The sequence below is a fragment of the Diuraphis noxia genome, unplaced genomic scaffold, assembly GCF_037042655.1.
Source record: "Diuraphis noxia isolate RWA-SAM2 unplaced genomic scaffold, SU_Dnox_SAM2 contig0005, whole genome shotgun sequence".
NCBI classification, from domain to species: Eukaryota; Metazoa; Arthropoda; class Insecta; order Hemiptera; family Aphididae; genus Diuraphis; species Diuraphis noxia.
This window is the reverse complement of record NW_028301715.1, coordinates 47243620-47259289: the sequence shown is the minus strand read 5'-3', so window position 1 is coordinate 47259289 and position 15670 is coordinate 47243620. Positions and strand designations below refer to the sequence as shown.

The window sequence follows — 15670 nt, the reverse complement described above, 5'->3', positions numbered from 1 at the left end:
TGTTGAAGTTCGATATTTTGCAGTTGATCTTACGAGATCACTCACGTAACATACTACATCATATATAAATCGTGTTTAGTTCTCAAGTATAACGCTAAATATTTTCAATATTATATGAATAATTACGAATATGTGAATTTGGCACATTCAAAAAAAAAGAGAAAGCTTTATTGATTTTTATATGACTTTATTGTAAACTTGAATGACATAGATTTTATCAAGATCAATAACTATTAAAATATGGAAAGTATAATAATCATCCATCGTGATTAATGTTAATTGTATGATGAGCACTTTTAAAATCGATACAATGCATAAATAATTTAAGTTCTACTGCTTAATGAAATTAAATAATTACATTAACCAAGTTAAATTGATATACCATGTATTTAAAGTGATTCACTAATCATGCTCATCCCCATTTTTACATAACATATTTATTCAAATCCTGATTTCTGAGAATTTACTAGTATACTTAACAACGACCATAATTATTTATTTTACTTAAAAATACCAACGAAAAATTAAAATTTGAATAAATTCATCATAATAAGGAAAAGATTTATTTGAATGTACTTGATGAATCACGCCCTGTATAATATTAATGTTAAATATTATAATTTAATTCATTCATTCAGTTCGCATAACAATAATAACTATATATCAATTTTTTTCATTAATTAAGCTAATAAATTTGGTTACTATTTTACAATTTGATTATGTTTAAAGAAACAAAACTATTTTTACACTAGATGAATGTACCTATTGGCTATTAATATAAGAAGTGTACTATAAATAAATATACATTTATATACCTATCAAATTCATTTTTTTTTCATCGTATATTATCATACACACAATCTGTAAATATTATTTTACAATAAGCGTATGTGGTGGAGGTGAGATAGCTTGAGTGTCAGGAGATAAGAAGCCGCCCATTGGAAGCACTAAAGGTTAGGATATTAGGCTAGGATTTTAATGTGCTAGCAAGAGAGACTATACAAGATTTAGGCGAAGTAGAGGTATATACAATTTTAGATGAGTAGGTCACGGTACCAAGTACGTTTAAGACGCCTTCTGGAGTCACCAGGAATAGCGTTGGTGGATAGCTCGGGAATCAGTGGATTACGATGGCCGTGGAACTTGGAGTGTGTGCGTTTGTAGAAAGTTTTTATTAAATTCATGAATTAATTGTTTAATATTTTTTATTCTGTAGTTCAAAATGCTTATACGAAGGTAATAGATATATTTATATTTGTTATCAATTTATTTTAGATTATAAACGTATCAACCAAAGTTGTCGAATAATAACTTAAACAATATTCAATGAGTAGCCACAAATGTGTTAAACATTAACAATATTTTGTATATGCTCTTAAATTTATAAAAAAAAACATGTTCTATATAAATCATAAATGATTATTTATTTGATTAGTATAATTTATATTTTTTTGATTTGGCCATGAGCCAACCAATAGTTTTACAATATGTTCTTTTATTTGATAAAAATTCATATCATAAAATTAAAAAATAAATTAAAAAACAATGAATATCAGAAACCTAATTAGTATCTGACCTTTTAAATTTAAAGCATATTTTATGGCTTTTATCAAATCGCAATATAATATTTAAAAATGAAAATATTGCACTTAAGTATATAATGTTGTCAGTATAAGAAATGAATGTAAATATTTTATAAACATCACAAATGACAAGTTTACGACTGCATATGTTGCAGTCATACGGAATCGGTTATCAAGATTATAAATTTTAATATTGTTCGCTGTATTATAAATTCACTATTGAACACGGTTAGGTAAACTATTCAGCAATTAATCAATGTCTTAGTTAAATTTATTACTTGACCCTTTGATAGACAGCCGGTGAGTATAAAAAAATTAATCGTTTTCTATTAATATTTTTAATATATAACACAATATACTTTTCTTCATATTTCATAAAGTCATATAATGTATTAATATTGAAAATTAGGTAGGTAGGTATCAAATATCTATTATATAATAATATTTCTCCGAATAGACAAAATTAATAAAATTTATTGTAGTGTATCTCTTTCTAAATATATACAATGTACATAAGACAGTACATTAATAATAATTGTATAAATTAATTAACAAAAAAAAGCTGCGATATAAGTCGGCAGGGCAATCACTGATATACGCAGATGGGTGGAAAGGGTACGGTGCTATAATTAAATTTATGCAACAGATAAAATCATTGTTTGTAATTTAAAAAAAAACTTAAATGATTCTTAGTGAATATTTTACGTCATATTAATAGAAATTAGTTATATTCGCATTATAAGCCAGAGTTATTAATTACAAATTATTTATCATATAACTAAATATACGTCATTGATGTAAAATGATGTATGATCTAAAGGACGGATTTCAAGTGAATTTTAATATTGTAATAATTATTTACGCTTATTAATTACTATATTCGCGCACCTATACAATAAAATCAAAAATAAATTCCAATCATTTTATATTTATCAATTTAAATATATTAAAAATCAAAAACCTATATAGAGAATTGACAAAAGAAAAAAAATATACGCGTAGTCAAAATTCTTAAAAATGCATTATGCGTTTAAGCATATTAAGTTAAATGTCTAATAAATAAAAAAATTCAACGTTAATAAAACGAATTGATTTAGACTTGTGGTACGCGGTGGTTTAATTTAGCTTTTTGAACTACATCACAAAACAGAACTAACGAGCAAAAAATGAATATATATATATATATATTATATATATATATAGGTAATTACACCGTACACAAATTGTATAATTCGACTTTCAGAAAATATATCACAACTTCTTTAGCTATTCGCAGTGTTTCTTCGTCGAGAAAGTCATCTTTTAATTTAACATTGCAGGAACATATATTATATACGTATATATACGTAAACCTGCGCTTATTTCACACGGAGGAGAGTGGACGTTTTTTCTTTAGAAGCGTTAATCCAATATAGACCGATTTTAATGAAATTGTCTACAAATTTAGTAGGTTTTTTTTTCTCGTGGAAGTGCATCTACTATATATATGCATAGTGTATACCATGATTCATAACATTTGGATTATTGTCATAGTTGTGGTTTTCTACAAGTTTTTAATACGCTTATAATACGTTGATATACGGTAAGATAACTTATAGTAGTCTATTGCAATTATTATTGTTTTCTGTGCTGAAGTTTTGCTACCGAATATTTTACCGCTTATTATTTGAGAACAGTTTTGGCTGTCCATTACAATTATGTGAATTAGAAATAACTAAGTATGGAAACAGACACATATATCAAATGCATGTAAGACGAATTTATAATATATTATAAGTTATTATGAATCTATATTATTTATGTACATGATTAATAAAAAAAGGCATGTATTATATACTTATACCTGCAGTATACCGTGTTATAGTAATATATCATATAGGTACCTGCCAGTCACCGCGATTGGTATACATATAATTAGTTTAATGTTATAATTTATTTATAAGTTGGACATAATGTATTATTATTATAAATAGTTATCCACAGTATATTTGAAACTTTATGTTAATTCAATCGATTTATATTTTATATAATATTATAATCATATGTAAAGTGATGTCTACGCTAAATTTTTCCATCGATATTTTTAATGTATGATGATATTACATTATATTTCAACTTAACTGTCTTTAAAATTGTCATATTGTTATTATAAACCTAATATAATATGTATATTTATATTCAAATATGTTTATTATTTTGATCATGGTTAAGTTAACTGCAGTTACAGAAGTTAAAAATAAGCAATTTTTTTGGAACAAATTTTTTTAGTTTAATTTTTCTTGTAAAAAGACTTAATGCAAATTTGTTTTCTTTTCTGTAAAGATGACTTATTTGTTTCCTTGTTTTTATATTTTTTATTCATCAAAAATAATTATTTCAAGCCTCCATTGCACCCGACTTCCTAATTTAATGAAATTTTTAGTATTGAAACAAACATATTTTCTCTTGCTACTGGAATTATTAAATTTAATTTATTGTCATATAGTTTATAGAACACTAATTCTACCTACTAGACATAATTAATATAGCTTTACTTACATATAAATATATATAAATACATATAAATACATACAAATTTCTACTGAAATGACAATTAAACCCTTAAATATCAATAAACAATTAAAACTATAAAGCTGATAATTAAAAAAAAAAAATGATTATTTACAGTTTATTTGCTTTTTCCACATATACAAAGGGTTTAGAAATTCCTAAAACGTTCCATCATAACTAATTGATACTGACAACGAATTAATAGTTTTTTTTTTTTCACATAATAAATATACGTTTAAATTAAAATGTCATAACTTAATATGTGTTAAATTGTATATTATAAAATGTTTAAAGATAAAATATAATACAAATAGTATTAAATATAAACATATAAGGTGCAAACAATGCCATGAATCTCACATCCATTATAATTATTTTGCATAATTTACATGATACATTAAATTATAGTTTTGAAATCTTAACATTTTATTCATATTATTGGTATGGGTACCTTCACGGATTCGATACATTATTATTTCAATGAATACATTAAAACCAATAAAAATTTTCAATTACAGTCTAAAGAAATGTTTACAAATCGTGCAAAAAAAAAATGTGTTTATCAGAGAATACATTAATATTCAGATGCACGTTGTTCACGATCGCTGTAGGTTACGATCAATATAATAACAGAAAAGGCATGTACATAGGTGTATTGTATTGTATTGTATGACTAGTAATGTCCCAACACTTACCAGGTCACATACTTGTCTTGCAATCTCATCAATACTAAACATCGTATACCTAAGCAGAAAAACACTCACAATTCCCACGACAAAAACGTATAAGGTGCAATATATTTATGATTATTATAATAAAGTTTAGTGCAAATTTATAAAAATAAATTACAATTTTAAAATATTTTATTGTGATTAGGTTACATTATAATTGTGAAAAATTTAGGACTAGGTGGTGTTGTGCTGTAAACAAAGTTTTAGATTGTACCCATTACCATTGTTTAAAAAGTCGATTCTGGTTTTGTCATCGACACCTTATTCTCTTCTAAAGAACAGTGTATTTTTATATTTTGGTATTCCGAGGAATCTTGAATTAAATATTAAATTGTAAAATCGGCTTGGCATTTATTGCGTTTAGGTGAAGACTAGAGAAACTTTTTGGACGAGGAATGAGTGATTAAATAGGAATCAGATTCTGACTTTTAATATATTGTGCAGATTTCCCGTCGTCTTCTGAAAAGGGGCAAAATGTACCATTTTTCGAAATTGTCTACCTTAACTTAATCATAGTAGATGAAATAAATTTTTAATATACCTTTGCCCTATAATCATATTTGGTTTTTACTTAAGGAAAATGTTAATGTCATTGGACCAGTGATTCAGTGATTTTTGGGAGAGGTTAGGGTATTATTCTGGTCGCAAGAACTGATGTCTTATCGTTCATCTTATTACCGGTTATACCTACGTGTGATTGCACCTACAGATGTTTTTAACTTTTGTTTTTATAATTTGAACATATACATATTCGCATGCACCTACATAGGTCCGCCATACGTACTCGTATATCGCCGGTAACAATTTTGAACTTTATTGCGACTGAGTAAAAAAATATTGAAAAATCGAATTGTGAGTTATAACTTAAGCGGTTCGCAACTACGCTATCTAAATTATTCAACGAAAAGTTAAACGTCTGCTAACGTTTGCATGCGAAATAAATAATATTATTGGTATCTATCCAAATGCATTACATAAACGTTCAAAAGTATATAAGACACTGCGAGGCCACCAATATGTTATTCGCGTTAGTGGTATATTTCGAATGAACCATTCGTCGTAGATTAATATAATAATGATAATAATAATATTTACATTTTAATAGTGAATATAGCACAGTTCTATTTTAATGACTATTTTCATATAATATTATCTATCTGATACACCGATATATTATTAGTGTGCAATTTATATGCATAATATAATATTATTTAGTCATTTTTACATGCAAACGTCATATGTGTGTATGATAAAAGATCGTCTAAATCAACGAGTCCTTCCGTGAATAGGTTTTTAAAACAATTTACCTCTTTTACTGGTTTTCCTAAATAAAAACAACATCACGTACCTAATTATCGATTTTACGTAATACCTACAGATCACTGCAGCGATTGGATAAGAAATAAATAAATTATCGTAATTATTGAAGCTACAAGTAGCAGTATCGATGATCGATAAAGGAAATTTTATAATATTGTTAATGGAGAACAACGTAAGAATATGAACGTACTTATACAATAATTATTGTGATTTATTCGAATAATTGTGTGTTTGAAGGACATTATACGTGTGTATGCGCTATGTATAATTATACTATGGACATAATATTATATTATTTGATGCAGTTCACTCAAAAACATATTAAGTGTGATAAATATATTTTCATTTTATAAATTGCACAGAATTTATATATTTTTTAATTGAATATATTATGTACAAATAAAACTCAAGTTGTTCAATTCGAACAACTTACCAAATATTTTATTAGCTTTATTTCTGATTTATTGAGTATTTGATTAACACTCACGGAATTAAAAAATTATAATGAAAACTACAGTGCACCGCAATACTATTAAGATACCTAGCTACACACTTATTACTGATTTTATCAACTTATAGAAAAAATAAAAAATACATGAAAACAAGGCCAATTAAAAAAAAAATAACCAAACAATATAATAACTATTTTACCAAAAAATAAAATCTACAATATTATAATCTTGAGAAAACTAGACAATTAGCACAGCCATAGTTATAAAGCCAACACTATCATAAAATGAAGATGTTACTTTAAAGATTACACTGTAAATTTATTTTCATATTTCAATACACAATTTACTCATATTAGTATTACCGTTCTATTTTTTTTTTTAGATTGATCTGTGTGACTGTAACAATATTATACTATTTATTGCTATAAGTCAATAGTCATAATCATTATTTTCAATTACCTTATTATGTTTAATGTGAATCATTATTACTCATAATGTCCCTAACAGTAAGTTGTATTAACTTATCTTCGTAGTTGAAAATTATTGATCTATTATTTTAATTTATGAAAACATATTTATTCGTTTCCACTTTAAAATAACATATTATCTTTAAGCCCAATAACTCTCATCACATATAAATACATACGATTTGAATTATTCAATACCTAAATAAAATAATATAACAGCTCTGCTAAAATAACCGATATTTGCTATCGCGACTTAATGTGATTATCTCGCATAATATTTTTTAGTTTTTACTATATCCCATGTTAGGTTAACTTTTGTAAATATAAAATGATAGATACTCAAAGTTATAATAAATTATTCACTTTAGTTTGTGTGTATACATTTATTTTTTGACCCATATAGCCCACCTCAAACCCCTATCTTAAAAATGTACTTATTGAAGGATCCTTAATTATAGTTTTTTTTTCCTAAAGAAATAACGTAAACATCCATTTTTTTTTACAATGAAAATATTAATAAAAAAAAAAAGTCATAATTATAACTTATATTGACCAGTATAGGTTCTGAAAGACTTATGATATTGCGATTACCTTCTATTTTCTACCTATAAGCACTGAAAATGAGGAGCAACAGTATTGATAGATACCTAATAAGTTAAATTATTAAATTGTTATTATTATACTTATCAGTTATTTGTTAAAATAAATTTAGCTAAAAAATATTACTTAAAACTATTTGAACTTTTATTTAATAATGATTTATATTAAAACTATATACAGTAATAGAAAAAACACAAACAATACCCACATATAAAATAATAAAAAATATTATGTATAACTTTTTTAAAGTAATAAATTTCTCTCATTTGTTCGTAATGTTATACTAGAAAATTTAAAAACAAACTATATTTTATTCATATACCTATTTTAAACTTTTAAATTGTAGTACCTATACCTAGATAGACAATAGATATTTATCACAGTTTGTTTGAATTTTTAGTTTCTATTTGAGTTTTTTCTATTATACCTAGATACATTTGCATGTAAACACGTGTTAAAAGTTGTAAGTTTATAACTTGTAGCTATAAAATTTAAAGTTAAATATTATTAGAATAAAATATATGATTTATCGGATTCACCAAAGTGCAAGCTAATAAAAAATGTATCAAATTAATTCAAACTATTGCATTATTAAGTAAATGCTAATATTTTTAACCAAATTGGCGTATAGGTGACATATAAGAACATAGGTACTTTTTTTTTTGGTTCAAATTACAATAAATTACTAGAGAGATATGTAAGGTAGGTAACTAAGATGGTTATCACATCCATTAAGTAATATAGCACACAATTTATTTTTGTTCTCTATACCTGTAGCTCTCTCATTGAACTACGATGAATGATGAGTAATGACAATATGTTGCTATTATTCATTTAGGCATTAACAGTTTTCAAGCTATGAAAATATTTTTTTACTATAATTATGACACACATTTAAAAAAAAGCAAACCTTAAGAAAATTGCTTTATTAAAATAATAGCGTCATATTAAGAACTAAAAATTCTAGAAAAATATACCATCGTATTTTATATAATAAGCAATCCATAATTCATATCTGTTATAATATTATTATTAATTAATGCTGTTAAAAATTATACAATTTTTACAAAATTATCTTGCAGTAAAACATTAATACATAATAGCATAATTTTTAATAATTAAACCAACCATTTTTTTTTTTACTTAACTATAACACGCTATATACAACCAATAGCAATAAACAATAGTTCTTTGTATTTATCTCATTTGAATATCAATAGAAATTTGAACAAAGGTACCTAGTATACTGATATAATATTAATTTACGGAAATTACAAAAAGGTTTTTCATTTTTCATTTTTTTTTTTTAAATGATTAATACGAATAAAAATGTATTTTCAGACATATTTTGTAAGATATAATTATTTGAAAAACGTAAAATAATATATGAAATTATAGATATGTTGATATGCCATGCTCTATGACTCTTGGGTATCTTAACTATACTACAGTAATGATGCTATGATTGACATTATTGTTTTTAGGTTTTAAACATATTTAATTTAATGTGTTTACAATTTGTTGTAATGATTATATCATTATTAATTTATGACAATACACTTAAACGAAACGATCTATGCTAACATGCATACTACAAATTTGTTTAATGTTATTTTTCTTGTATATTAATTCGGAAATTCAGTTTAAAAACATATTTTCAAGGCATACAATTAATCGGAAAATAATGACATTTTTTACATGATTTTCTAGTAAGTAGTTGGCAGTTGCTGAATAAAATTCAATGTCATTGAAATAAAATCAGAGAAATACAACGATCGATTTGCACCCTAAGTTCATTTTTAACTGTAATACAATTTAAATTCTACTTTTTCAAGCACACTTAAGAATAAATCTATCGTTTGTTAGTACGCCCACGAATTGAATAAGCTTTCATCATGTAAGCAAACAGCTTTATCAGATGAGCGTGAGATTTGTTTTGAAAAATGTACACATGCATATTAAGATCAATAGAAAAAAAATTCTATGGTGATTTTCCAGAGTAGCTATTTCACATTGGACAGCTTATAGGAACACATTCGATAAGTGTACGTCAATATAATTATATAATCTATAGTTAAGCCCTCCAAACTTTGAAAACATTATTTATGATATTATATGTGTGAAGGTATATTATGTATAAGTAATGCCAGCAGTGGGTTTGGATAACTTGAAATGTATTGTGCGTAGGTATGTCAAAATAAAAAGTTGATTATAAACATTCGACAAAAAATTTGCCCGACTTTTTAAATCCAAGACATCTTCGGGGAACATTGGCGACGTTGTTATTTCAACATAATAATAATATACGACTTCCAAACGATAACCACAATTACTATTATTAAAGAATCTTGCCAATTTGTGTACTATTATACGATGAAAAGAAACCAATGGTACGCTGCACGTGTAATCGTATAACATAATAACGTATTTTTGATTACGATTTTATTACTTTACTCGGTTATGACACTTTGAAACGACTTGTTTGCATCCTGATAACCGACGTGTGTAAATCTGTGTTTGTCATCACGCCTCGAATACCTATGTATATTATAATAATACGAAAACACGAATCGTGAACAACACCGCTCACCACATTTTATTAATGTAATAATATGTAATAAATAATTATTATAATATCATGTTGATGATGGAATTCGAACGCGACATAATTGAAATTGGTCCTATTGAGAATCGTTAACTTTTTCGATGATAAATATTGTTTTCGAAGATGCAAAAGTGCGGGAAGCTGGCGCATAATAATATAGGTAGGTAATAATATAATGTCATGTACCTATTATATACAACGCTCGTCCTATGCATGACTCCGCTCCAGCGTCCCTATTGAATACAAATTTTCACTCACTTGTTTGTATACGACAAAATTAACAAACTAAATAAGGTTAATATAACATGGTTACTATTATAATAGCATATTATACAAGTTAATATCTGTAGACAAGATCGTAGCTAGAAATCTTAATCGAAGGGGGTGGAGGGAGGGAGGGAAGGAAACCAAGTAAATTTTAAAATGTTTACTCAAATTTAAAATTGTATTCAATATATGTTAACTATGGTTATGGGAGAAATTACCCCTCCCCCCACTCTAAGCTACTCTTTTGTCTGAAAAGCTGATCGAGATTTTAAGTCAACAAATTACACATATATTTTTTTCGTCAGATTATGTTTGGATTTTTGAAATCGACACATTTTAAAGTCTATTCCAACTTCACGCGCTTAACAATATTTTTTAGTAGACAACAGACAAGTAGATCGAAAGTTTAAATCATTAAACCTATAGTGACTTAAAAGACTGGCCAACTGATTGCCGCTACAATATATTCATAACTTTAATTTTTCGACAGTAATGTATAAGCACCCTACTACTGTTTTGTAATATATTATTTATTGATATTTCTAATAACCAAATCAATTTAACATTATTATATTATGGTTGTTTATGTTATTATTATATTTTTATCAGTTAGGCTAAAATCATATTATACTTATCCTTTTTTGGCAATATACTTTGCCTGCAATAACGAGATAATGCACATTATTTGGGAGAAATCAAAATTTATTTTTTTATTTTTCTATATAGGACAAAATCGTCAAAATGTAAAATATATTGATCATTTTTTAAACTTAAGATAATACATAATTGTAAACGGCTTAAACCTAATTAAGCAAATTGACACTGAAACGAAAATATTACGTCTCCTTTACTGCAGCACTTCTATCATTGCAGAATATTTAAATTTTTAGCCGTTCTGTTAATAAATTCACGCAACTGCAGCTATTTACCTACATACTTTGATAATAAAATTATAGCCAGACAATTTCTCTAAGATTTCAAAAATATATATTAATGTATCATCCATATTTTCGGACCACCCATTGCATTGCAGTCTATTAAAAATATAATATTTTCAGAACATGGTCATTTTTATAAGTTCGGTGTCAAAAATGTATAGGTACACATATACCTATGTCTAGGTTTCTTTTTTGAATTATTTAACTAATCAGAAATTTATACTCGGAAATTCTTCTTGAACTAAACTTCCGAAACGTATCAACCCTGTACTTGGGTACAGCGTGTGTACCAGATTCCGGAGACGTGAAGGGGGGGGGGAGGGGGTTAAGAATACAGGGGTAGTTCGCACCTATAACCCGAGCACTGGTATACGGTATAGGTACACGCGCGTGAAGCGGCAACAGGTATAATAATATATGCTGTGGGTACGCACCTTTTGGTAAAAAAACGGTTTGGTGAGCGCCAGCCAGCGTTCGACGGCCATCACGATGGCCACGCACCCGGAGCCCAGTCCGAAGAACCGCCACAGGACGCGGATCCGGCACGACCACACGTTGTTCCGGGTGCCCGGCCAGCCGACACTCACGAACATCTGGACCAGCATGCCGGTGAGGGCGATGCAATCGTTGGTGGCCAGGCACCGCAACATGAAACCGTGTTTCTGGTTGCTGCTCGACCGGGTCCGGTGCAATATGAACAGCGCCAGCAGGTTGCCGAATATGCCGAACGCGTACAGCCCGGTGACACCCATCTGCAATCCGGGACTCGTTAAACGGGTGCCGGACGGGACCGGCAACACCGGCGTCGCGGGCGACGACGACGCCGTCGCGTTCGTCACGGCCAGCTCCATCGGATCGCGGTCGTGTTCTGCGCCGCGGTCGTGTTCTTCGCGCGTGGCGACCGGCGCGCTATCTCCCCGCCGCCCCCGACCCCTTCCCGGCTAAGCGCCGCTCAACATAACAATAACGCAATAACGATGTTTAACGACCCCCTCTATTGTTATAATTGTTATAATATTATGTCGCGTGTATTTCATATAATATTCACTGCTATTCTTATTAATATAATAAATAATGTATATATTTTTTTTAAATTTATTATAATATATAATTGTTTCAGTACGCCAATGTATTTTTACAATATTATAAAGTTAATTAAGGCTTACAAATAAGTATGCGGTAATATAATATACCCGTGCATTAAAGTGTTGTTGTTGTTGTTGTTGTTATTGTTGTCGTTGTTATCGTACACGAAAATATTTATATTAATATGCGAGTGCGCTGCTGTACCGCACCCCCTCGGACGCCACTGCCGGCACTGCGGTCTATCGGATGTATAATATTATTGCATTATCGCTTTATCGAGTCGATTTCGCGAGTATACAATATTATTGATGACATTTTTTTTTTTTTTTTTTAATGTTTATATTAAAATCTTACTATTATCTATTTATATAATATGGTAATGGCGCGCTAATAAATCTATAGACGGGAAAATTTTTTCGCTATTTTCAAAATAGCTTTACATGGATTCGACGTTTTTAATCATTAAACCACATTAAAATGCTTTGTATACGTGTATTTATATGTGTGTGTGACGAAAACTTTTTAAACGGTCGTCGCCGTCGTTTGGTTTCAACTCCCGTCGGCAACAATTATTAACAACTACAGCAAATACTCGAGACTCCGTCGATTGTTCGCAATTATCACGATACGATCTTAAAACACTGTTCGACACGTTTTCCGTTATTGGAAGTTGTATATTTTTATGACAAAGTTTGCGGTGATGTACACTTCGAGGTTTTTACTGTATTTAAGAACTTTCCTCCGGCCGTCCACGGTGATAATATATAATAACACTATAATGCTAACAATACACTAAACATAATAATAAACATATTCGATCGATATTAAATACGATTATGATATTATAACGGCGGATTCACTACGGTCTACGCTTTAAGAACGAAAAAAAAAAGTATCTCGAAATTATTTAACGTTATTATTGTTACGAATATTACATATATATTTTTATTTATATTAAATCGCTGAAATTCTATGACCGCACAAGTGTTCGTCGTCGTCGTCGTCACATTATATTGTTTTGGCGAGATGCATAATTATACGGTGTAATCGAAACGCCAATAATAAAATAGGTTTATATAATATTATATAACATATTATTATATATTATGCTCACCTTTACGCACGGCATGGGTGCCTACATCACTATACCTACAACCGACACTGAGGCTAACCGAATTATGACTGACCGCATTACTATCGTATATTATAATTTAAAATATATAATATAGTCATCGGTGTACTACATGGTAACACATTACGCGGTTTTCGTACTGTGTAATAAAAATTATTGCGTTCGGATACTTATCGTATATTATAATTTAAAATATTATTAGTACCTATATAAATGTGTATGTATATAATGTATACATGACTATTATGTGCACGTCTTATCTCCGACGACCGTCCAATTGCTAGACCCCGAGAATATATCGGCGATAAGGCTCAATCACTCATGGTGCAGTATTTAAATACGTATATAAATTATACTTCCACAATACTACTGAATGTCCGCGTAATTCGCGAAATCGCCACGTCATGTTGTATTTTGATAAGACCCGTGGCGTCCAGACAAGTTAGCCGTGTGTCTGCATATTGTGCTCTCCAGGGGGGTGTCGATGTCACAACTTGTGACTCACGAGGAAGATAATACATTTTTAATATCGACTATAATATATAGTCTATACAATTGTTAATTTCCGACTTCCGTAAACTACAGTGATTAATAATAAGTGAGTATAATATTATGGACTGTAGCAAGAATATTTTTTTTAAATTAAAAAAAAAAATGGGTGGGTGGGCGGTCGGTGGGTAACTTTTTAAAGCTGCATGCGTGCTCTCAAAGTAAGAGTTGATAAAAAAAGTCTGACATTTTCGATTTTGAACAGAATTCTCTGGAAATGTTTTTCAATAATATGTTGTCGAGTGGATAATGAATATTCTCCTTCGTTGATGTTTTATCTCAAGATATAAACTCTGTCAGGCAGGACTCCAAATGATGGCGTTTGACTCCCTTGTGCTTTTTATTCTCCATTTATAACGGAGCTCCTGCAAAGTTGCATGGATACGACTAAACCAGCTTTTAACTTTTTTACAAAATTTAACACATTTCATATTAATGATAACAACAAAATATCTACCTATAAGCTATATACTCTTTTTATAAATAATATATTAAGATTTGAACGATAAATCCTTAATAATTAAAATATAAAACTCATGAAATAGTTATTTACCAGTTAATACATAGTCTATCCCAGCTTATATATATATATATATATATATATATATATATATATAAATGGTGTTTTTTTATACAACCCATTGGCTAAAAATTGCATAGCATTTTGTTCATTGCCATAGAAACAACTACAGTAAAAATGTACTGTGTTATATTATTATTTATTATGATTACACATTTTGATGATTCATATTTCATAAATTTTCTTTGAAGTGGAAAATATTGGGAAGCGTGCTACGTATTGTTCTTATAATTTTTTTCAATTTAAATACTAACACAATATAGGCTTAGGAATTCAATTTTATATTTTCATATCCACTTAAGTTATTTTCATCGTTCAGCTTAAAGTTACTTATTAAGGTTTTTAAAAGCATTTAAAAAATATATATTCAAACGAAAAATACTATGCTATTTTTATCAATTAATTCTAGATAATGTATTGTTATGAAAAACTTAAACATCCAATATTGAAACTTTTCAACTAACATACATTTTTCTACCCTTCGTTTTTGTATGAAAGCTATTTCAATTATTGTAAGTATTTTTCTGATATTAATTCTTAAAAATATAATTATGAATAAATAAATAATCCTGACATATTTTCTTGAAATAATTTAAAAATGTCGAAAATGTATGTTTTATTTTTAAAATGTTAAGTATACCTACTCGTAAAGTTTGAACTTCAAAATAATTGTCCGGCTCATCCGCTTGAAATAGATTTTCGCATCTACAAAATTATTTTTTATTGAATTCAAATCCATTATGCAGCATAAACTAGCTCTTTAGTTGGTTTTTAATTTAAAAATGGCATGCAATATTGCAGTACACACAA

The 15670-nt window shown here is 28.2% G+C and overlaps 1 protein-coding gene across 3 annotated transcripts in view; it reads right to left on the bottom strand.

The window, feature by feature from the left end:
- The window catches only part of LOC107164206 (prostaglandin E2 receptor EP4 subtype), a 31678-nt gene extending 17982 nt beyond the window's left edge, over positions 1–13696 (bottom strand). Inside the window, exon 1 of one of the 3 annotated variants that reach the window (XM_089228797.1) lies at positions 11948–13696. In XM_089228797.1, coding sequence (XP_089084923.1) covers positions 11948–12364 — 417 coding nt within the window. In that variant the 5' untranslated portion in view covers positions 12365–13696. The remainder of the gene's footprint in view (positions 1–11947) is intronic. The other 2 variants (XM_089228796.1, XM_015511939.2) reach the window with 2 other exon arrangements.
- Between the last annotated feature and the right edge of the window lie 1974 nt (positions 13697–15670).